This window comes from Ruditapes philippinarum, unplaced genomic scaffold (assembly GCF_026571515.1).
Source record: "Ruditapes philippinarum isolate M1 unplaced genomic scaffold, ASM2657151v2 ctg6152_1_1_1_1, whole genome shotgun sequence".
In the NCBI taxonomy this organism is placed as follows: domain Eukaryota; kingdom Metazoa; phylum Mollusca; class Bivalvia; order Venerida; family Veneridae; genus Ruditapes; species Ruditapes philippinarum.
In genome coordinates, this window is record NW_026858606.1 from 80,446 (window position 1) to 90,000 (window position 9,555).

The 9,555-nt window shown below is 30.6% G+C and overlaps 1 protein-coding gene across 1 annotated transcript; it reads right to left on the bottom strand.

Annotated features, from left to right (window-relative positions):
* Nucleotides 1-5,638: 5,638 nt before the first annotated feature.
* LOC132753706 (uncharacterized) lies at nucleotides 5,639-6,607 on the bottom strand. Its single transcript, XM_060744202.1, has 3 exons — nucleotides 6,525-6,607; nucleotides 6,025-6,243; nucleotides 5,639-5,741 (listed from the first exon to the last, which is right to left on the bottom strand). The coding sequence occupies exons 1-3, from the start codon at nucleotides 6,605-6,607 to the stop codon at nucleotides 5,639-5,641; spliced, it is 405 nt and encodes a 134-aa protein (XP_060600185.1).
* Nucleotides 6,608-9,555: the final 2,948 nt, after the last annotated feature.

The window sequence follows — 9,555 nt, forward strand, 5'->3', positions numbered from 1 at the left end:
ATACGGAATTGTATTTTCGATATTTAGAGCGGATATACGAATCGTTTTTTTTTAGTTGTACACAGGGTATATATACAGAGCTGTATTTTCGAGATAAAAGAGGGTACAGATATCACTTAAAGCATGCATTTACATATAAGTGGCACGTATACATGACCGTAATTCGGGATTGTACAATAGAACATGTGTGATTATTTATTGTGAATGGGAACTCTAAAGTCATATGCTTAAGAACTTTATCTTCATAATTGGAGTATTTCAATTAATAAAGTTTAAACCAAATCGAGTCACTCTTAAATATTTATCATTTCATGCACCTTTTTCTAAAAGATATTGCTTTATAATTATCAATCAAGTTAGAAAATTTTGTATTATTTCTTGTACAGATAATAAATTATGTGCTTTTTTCTATTTACTTCTCATTTTGTTTTAAATGTGGCTGTATTTTGCCCTATTGAGCAAGTTGGTGCAAACTTACACGGAATGAATGATACATGTACACAGTATGTTTCAACTATAGTTACGTTTGCGCGAAATACTCTTGCACTGCAAAAGTACTATGCCTATTTCATACTAAACACTATACAGGACAGAAATCAAAATCATCCGTACATGTATATTTAATGACAATGACAATTTATTTATTGATATTGGACACCGGCCCATTACAACAATATATACATAAACATATAATTTCTTGACTGGTGTCAGTACAGATCGATGTATATTCCTAATAATGTTTATATTGAAACACACAGAACTATTGTTGAATAATTTACCAAAATGCGTGTCGATCTTAACGAAAAACAAAGCATAAGATCTTCACTTATGGCTATTCATTGCAAAATAAGAAAACATACTATAGCCTTAACATTAAAGGCAATAGTGTTTTTATCAGTCTTGAACTTTGTACAACATTGCCCGAAATGAAAAGTAAATCCATTTATCACATCACTGTACAAACGTATTCAACACTGATGTTTCAAAATTGAAAACAACAAACTAATCAATACCTGAAAGTAACATTCATGATATTATAAAACTATTCTCAAATATTTTATAACAATAATTTCAAATTTAAGTATCTGTGTTATAACATACAAAATGATTCCGAGAATATGATCTAAACAATATAGTAAGTATATCCTAATGATTTCTAACTGTCAGTATCTGTAATACTTAATATCTCATTTCTCTCTTTAAATGCATAATATACATACATAGCTAAATTTGTTATTACATTATCAGATCGAGAGCACATTAGAACATTAAATTTATTATTATTAGGATTATTAAAGAATTTTTTGTTAATGTATTTTTCTCAAATTAAAGAAAACTTTTTACAAACTAAAACAAAATGATATTCATTTCCAATTGCTTCGTGACATAATTTACATATCCTTTGTTCTCTTAAAATATTCTGGTATCTACCTTTTTCAATTTCTAAATCATGGGAGGACAACCGAAGTTTGGCAAGAGCATTTCTGAATTTTCTAATTGTCACTACTGTTAAGTAATATTCATGTTCGATATTGCATTTAAACTGTCTATACGCATACCATTTAGAACTATCATTTATAATTGTTTGCCATTCTTGTAGATATTGGTCCTTTAATTTTTGTACAAAGGAATTTATGAAATAGTCTTCATTATTGACTGTTTGATTATACCAAATGTAGCCTAAACAATTTTTACATAATAAATTACGAATACCAGTACACCAATTAGTTTTCCTGTACTATCATAATACAACTGCATAAAATAGCATTTTTTAACTAATCTGTGCTCACCCATTTTGAGTATTTTACACCAATATCTTACAGCTCTTTTAGCAGAATTTATAAACATAGGAAATCTCCCACAGTCACCTAGGACACCTGCATAAATTGTTGTTATTTTTTCACACATAAATATCTTTTACATGCATAGTTATGCACTATCTCTGGCTGTATAAACTTGTGTATACCCCATATTTCTGATCCATAAAGTAAAATAGGACTAATTTTTGTATCAAAAATATTAAAAAATACTTTTGGGGATAACTGTCCGTAGTCATATAATTGTGAAAGTATAGAAATAAGTACTCTTTTTGCTTTATACGCTTGTTCACTAGCCATTCTGTTTAAGGACAACGGTTGTGTTAATGTTATACCTACGTAACTTAAATTGCTTACAACTTCAAGAATTTGATTATCAAAAAACCATTTCTTGCCTTTCGCTAATTTCCCACCATTCTGAAAAACCATTACTTTTGATTTTACAGCATTAACTTTTACATTTTTTTCATCACAGAAATCTTTTACCAAATTCAATAACTTCTGAAGGCTAGCAACAGTATCTGCAGCTTAGGCCAAATCATCTGCAAATAATAAAGATAATAACTCAGTTGTATCTGGGAACAGCTGGATACCTCTGATTCCACTATTTTCAATTCGTTTAATTAATTCATCAATAAAAACTAAAAATAGAATTGGCGAAGCCATGCAACTTTGTTTTAGACCTATGGGACAGCTGAAATATTCAGTAAGCCCTGCATCAGTTCTAACACAAGCTTGCACCGACCGATACATACCAAATATTGCATTGTATAATTAACCTTTTATACCGGCTTGTTTTAAAGCTTGCCAAATATTATGTCTATTTATCAAATCGAAACATTTCATGAAATCAATAAATGCTACATAAAGTTTACCACCTTGCTTTGATAACTGTTTGTCAATAACTGCTTGAAGTACATAAACATTATCAATTGTCGAGTAACCTTCTCGGAATCAGTATACATGTATATCTAAATTATGTTATATCAAAACAAAACTGCCTCTATATCCCTATTCATTATCCTAATGTAATTTTTCTGACAAATTAGGGAAATAAAAACACGAAAAAGTGGGACTACTTGTGAGGATCGATCTCGTGATAAAATTTAATGTGTATGACATTCTCATGACTTTACTAACTTTGCCATCAAGACATTCTTATTTTACATTAGCTTCTGAAAACCCTGTTTTTCCTATTCAGACGAAGGTTTTAAACTACAAAAGAAACTGTAACGTCACTCTCACATTATCAAAGCGGCGTTTTTATCGCTTTCGCATGTATTAACTAAAACATTTCTATCATTTGCATATATAGAAGTGATTAACAGTAAAGAAATACATATCTTTTTGATACAATAATATGTTTAAGATAAGAAAAACTAATTTGATAAAATAAAGTCACTTGCATTGTGCATCTGTATCAAACTATTGTGTGTGTTCGTTTTGTTTTTATTTCATATATTTAATTTTTGCATATTAAAAGCAAGGATGTTTTAGCATTTTCTAATGCGCTGCAAAATGCTTATGCCTTCATTTCATAAAGTGGCATCATTCAGCCTAAAAATTGATTCTAATAAGATATAAATAAGAACCAATGTATTAATTTGTCCAATAAAAAAATATAACGTAAATTTTGAAAACTCAGTACATCAAAATATGGGTAATCCTGAACTGAATAAATAGCCAAGAATATCAAATGAACACCAACAGTTGTCTGTCCTGAATTGCGAGTAAACACGATATTGCGATGGCTAGAAAAATACAGACAGAACCGTTTTAAAACTTCAAGTTCGTTGCGATATTTTATATTCTCGAATTTTAAAATTCTTACACCGACAAAAGGCTTGTGATCTAAGCTTCGTATCAATGTAAAAATAAACATATCATTGACACCAAGGGTAAGTGAATTAACTGTTAAACTTAACACCTGTCAGTCGTATAACATCCTATTATACAGATATATATCTGTCATTTTTTGTATTAATGTAAATAAAAAAAAGTCTGACAAATATTTTCAAGTTTTTGATTCATCTGATTGCATAATGATTTTAATAAATAAAGACATATTTGTTTGCTATTTGTGTTAGATTTTTAATCATTTAATAGTAGGTTAATTTAAATGATATATTACAACATGTGTACAGAACCTTAAAAAAGTGAATAAAATGAAAAAGCGAAGTCTTTAAATTGACTTATAAATGTTTGTATCAAAAATGGGACTATATTTGCGAATAAATAATAAGTATTTTGCTCGTTAAATTATCAAGATTGAGAAAGACAATTTTATCTAAAAATTTCTACACATATTTTTTAGAAGTACTAAGCAATTTTCTTTTTAAATTTGTTATTTATTTTTTATTAGTACAAAACATATGAAAAACCTATTTTTCGGCTATCTATTGCATACAATACTATTATAATAAATAGAATTTTAGTGTGACTTGTCGAAATGGTCTTTCAGCTTGATTGCACATTGATTTCGCAAGCTTGATTTCAAGTGATAATTGTAAGACACAAACAAACAAACCAAACGTTGATTAAACACCTTTAAAATATTGTAACTGTATATAAGACAGTACTTTAATACTGTAATGCGACTGTAATTTGTATAAATTGAAAAATAAACACGAGTTTAGTTTTTCATTAACTGGTAAAAAACAGGCTTTCAAGTCATGTTTGTTTTATGGAAAAATTGTAATAGCATGAATTACAAATATCATCTCAATTTCATTTTAATTTGTTTGGATAAAATGAAGCTCTCGGGGAGGATGAAAACATGGAGAGTGGGGATTATTATCTAACAATTATTATGTACTGCCTATTATAAACTAACCCTAACCTTATATAGAAAGTTATACATAAGGAAACAATCATGCACAGTTTATTTTAGAAAAAGAAGAGATTCAATAAATAATGAGTTTCATACAGATTATCTTTATTCATCTATGAAATTTGTTAGTTCTTAAAAGACTTGGATAAATGCTCGAGGAAACATTACACTTTAATATTTGTTTAAGCCACTTCACAAGAGAAGCTTCTTAAAAAAAGTACAGGCAATTATTATTTATTTTACTGCCTAAAAAGTAACTACTTCATCAGTGACAATAATCATAATTTTTTGTAGATCATACTGGCTGATGATAATTGCTGTCAGCAGGGATTGAAATAGACTAAGTCTACCATTATAAATTGATATAGGATGTACACTCTTGTGTCATATAAAAGCTTCTTATGGAATACAGAGTTCAGCAGTTTACCTTAAAAATGTATTGTTTTTTTTAAATTATATTCAACCTGTGTGCTAGTGTTGCCGACAGGCTGGCAAGTTCTGGTTAAATTTATTGTGAAAAAGATGTCATTTAGCTGCAATTGTAACAATGTAAAAAGAAACAACCTTTACAAAATAACCTTTTATATAAACAAACAAAAACACTTGTAATATTAACACGGGGAAGGAACTGTAAAAAACTACCAGATTTTTTAAAAAGACGATGAAAAATGGACTAAATGGGTTTTTATTTGAAATATAAAACAATATGTAGGGCAAGCTTAATTATCAGAGTTTAATTAAGTACCTCAAACTCCCTATTTAAAGGTAAAATATGATTTTTCACGCGAGTTTTTCAGGTATATCGAAATGTTTTCCACAGAAATCTGTAACGTAGTCAAGGAACTTCGTGACAGTTATCATAACTATTTGTCAAAGGAACTCCATCCCACATGTAACATTTTCTCCCACGTGATTAACAACTGTTCAGTATAAAAATGTCCTTATCCGGCAAAGTGGAGCCCTTCATTTTCTTCAGATGGGTATGTAGTCCTTAATTGACCACATCACAAGATGGCAGGACCATCCGAACATCCTTCTCAAGGTAACCTCGAAACCATGTGGCCAGCGGCCGATACGCAGTATATATGTGTCTTCTGAAACATTAACAGATATAAAATTCAAAAGTAATGGGAAATTTACATGTAAAGAGTAATTTGAGCTGGGCACTTTTTTAGTTTTACTTCAAATGTAAAGAAAAATAATTGGAATTATCTGATATTGAAAACATCTATACATTTTACAGTCATATAGATAATCCCTGAATAACAAAAGCAACATCAAAAATTTAATCAAAATGTTATTTTTATTCATGTTCTACCACTGGGGTGATTATTTAAAACATATTAAGAATGTGCATACAGTATAAAGTGCACCAACCTATTAACAACCTCCTCTTCCCTTTCACCATACTGATGACTATACTGAAAATAAGCTGTTCTCAGTTTATAACTATCAAGGCAGACCGTACTGAACCCCCGATCAGCAGTAATGCAACTAAGGCTACATCCGATTTCTATCTTGTGCTCTTCCATCTTGACTGATATTCTGGTGACTCTAAAGCAACACCAGAACTCTACAGTAGTTGCTATCATTTGGCTGTTGTAACATGTACACATGGAAAATAGAAATTATTGTTTCACCTTATGACTTAAGGTTTTGCGAATGTTATGAGAGTGTCATACTATTGGTCAAAATAAACATTTAATTTCAACCCGACATTATTTTTATCCGAAACAGCTCTGTCAACAGCTTTTTACCGCTTATAATGTATTAAACAAAGAACTATTAAATGAACAAAATTCATAAAAGTGCACAATACATTGAACACCCGTCGATATTTAAGGCCTGACAAGTAAATACAATATAAAAATGTTTACCATTCGCCAACATCCAGTTCTTGTGTAGCTTCCACAGCGTCATTTCTTCCCCGAAGTATGATCTTTAGGACTGCCATCACCATCGCCGGTCACCAGCGGTTCAAACTGGATGGAGTGAATCCCTTCACCATAATTGTCTCTTTCTGGTGAGCTCTAATCGTCCAAGCTAGTATCATTTGATGAAAACTCGTCAAACTGTCCACTACTCAAACTAAACGTCATTATAACTGAGTGTGTAAAAGTAAACATGAACCTCCTGTGACGTCACAGTCGGAAAAGTGGTTCGTCGTATTTCGTAATTTTCCGTAATTTAAATCGGCATTTCCGTACAGGTGCAATCGGTGCTTTATGGATTGCTTGATTACAATGTACAACAGTATCTCCGGTTCAAAAAAGAACATTCGTAATAATTTATTCAAGCAATACTCATAAAATACACAAAATGTCTACCTTTATATCGGGTTTATATAACCTTTCATAAATTAACAAAATTAAATAATAAGCAGTTGAAACAAAAATACAATGTTGCATATAAAGCTGTAGTTTAGATCGTAGTTATAAACAATTACTCGATATACATAGCAAAGTAAAAACAAGTTAACTCGCTTATAATTAACACATCGGATATTCAAAATAAAATCCTTTGGCTGGGGTTCGTTAAAGTTATCTCCCTCACATTGATTCAAAAAGAACAAAACATTTTTTTTTTCTAAAATATAATCTTTATATATAAATAGATAGATTTCACAATTATATGATACATACAATATTGTTATTTATAAAAGAAAAACAGCATCATGTAGAACAACATTCATTTCCCTTTGAAGAAGACGCTTATTAGCGTCACATGTTTTAAAAAGATACTTTGTTATAGTCATGACGGCGTTGAAGCTGACGTTGTCATCCGCAAACATTAATCTTGATCAAAACGTTTAAATTTCTTAGTGCATTGTCTTCATTCTTGTCCACAACAACCTTTGGGACAAGACCTTCAAGTGGACACGCTTATTTAAAATATTTACACTGCAAACATTCAAATAGCATCGTCTGAGAAAGTTTATCAAAAACAATCGCCAAACAAAAGAGCGACTTGTCATCACAGATCGGGTGAAAAAAGCAATGCAAACTGCAAAAGACAGTGCTGCAGGCCCGGAGGAAATTGACTACCAGTTAAATAGGCATTTGCCACCCCGGCGAGGTGCAGGCGTTCGTCTTGAAATTTTAATTGGTGAAGCCAATGTAAATAAACATCACCTAGTTTCAATTTTTTTAACTTGAGAAGGCTTACAATACTACTTGAGCAATTGAAAGGCAACTTCAACAAAATCTAGATCAAATTCAAAAGTTGGCAACAGAAAATGGTTTAAATTTTCAAAATCAAAAACTCAATGGGTACATATTTTGTCAATTACGGAAATATCATAATGACCCTTAACTCTACATTCCTAGTTTAAAATTCCAGTAGTTGAGGCCACGTTTAGGAATTATATTTGATAAAAAAAACTTCATTTAATACCACATCTTAAAACATTTGAAAACTAAATGTCTAAAAGCTTTTAATTTACTTACGGGTGTATCAAGTACAAATGGGGGATCAAATTATTCCACACTACTGAATTATCCAAAAGTCTTATCCAATCAAATTAGATTATGTTCTGTAGTATATGGGTCTGCATACCAAGACAACCGCCAATTAAAACTCCGTGGAAGCTCCGTAGCATCGCCATGATTGCCGTGAAATAGAGTGAAATAAGAATCCCTAAAGAAAGTCCAAAGCGACAAAATTTAAGACCCATGAAGTCTTCATGACATCAAAAATATCACATTTCTATTGCCATATCGAGGCACTTTGTTAAATTAAACAACATTGTGCAAAAGTAGTGACAACAGCAGTGTGGCAGGGTCTTAATACTAAAGGTATCATTTCTTATTGAACTTACCTTGACTTCTACAATTTTGAGTTTTGAATACAAATATAAATATATAAAACAAAGACTCGTTGCAACATATATCAATAAAACAATTCTTGAATAATCCTTTTTGTTAATAAACAATTTCATTTTATATTTACGAATGTATATCAAATACTCTTCTTTATCAACGAATATACTGCTCAACAATCAGACACAAGATAACGAATGCTTATATCAAACTTGAAATATATATTCCTTATCAAAACGACGGCAATGCATGTCAATTTAGGAAATAGATATTAATTCTGAGTGCATTATTGTAGAATAATGCACGGTTTGAGTTCAAATGCGTTGTAATAAAACCGCGAAGGCGGAAGGCCTGAGTGATTAATTACAAAGCATTTGGACGAAAAACGTGCATTATTATACAATAATGCACGAAGAATTAATATCTATTTCAATTCTTACACGTTAAGAAAAAAAAAATATTATAATGAAGTTGGACTTTATGTTTGGTGGTTAAATTTGTTTTCGTCTCAGAGTTTTCCATAGAATCGTTCTTTAAAGGCTGTTCTAGTTGGTTGAAAAAAAAATCTGTTGTAAAATCTACCGTGTGTAGAAAAAAATTGAGAATAACGAACTTTGAAAACGTTGATAAGGTTAGGGTTAGGGTTAGGGTTAGGGTTAGGGTTTAGGGTTAGGGTTTAGTTTAACTATAGTTACGTTTGCGCGAAATACTCTTGCACTGCAAAAGTACTATGCCTATTTCATACTAAACACTATACAGGACAAAAATCAAAATCATCCGTACATGTATATTTAATGACAATGACAATGACAATTTATTTATTGATATTGGACACCGGCCCATTACAACAATATATACATAAACATATAATTTCTTGACTGGTGTCAGTACAGATCGATGTATATTCCTAATAATGTTTATATTGAAACACACAGAACTATTGTTGAATAATTTACCAAAATGCGTGTCGATCTTAACGAAAAACAAAGCATAAGATCTTCACTTATGGCTATTCATTGCAAAATAAGAAAACATACTATAGCCTTAACATTAAAGGCAATAGTGTTTTTATCAGTCTTGAACTTTGTAC

Coding starts and splice junctions, on each gene's coding strand:
- LOC132753706 (XM_060744202.1), bottom strand. CDS start 6,607: ATGGTGATGGCAGTCCTAAAGATCATACTTCGGGGAAGAAATGACGCT. Junction 6,244..6,524: donor GAACTGGATGTTGGCGAATG/GTAAACATTTTT, acceptor ATGTTACAACAG/CCAAATGATAGCAACTACTG. Junction 5,742..6,024: donor GAAGAGGAGGTTGTTAATAG/GTTGGTGCACTT, acceptor TTAATGTTTCAG/AAGACACATATATACTGCGT.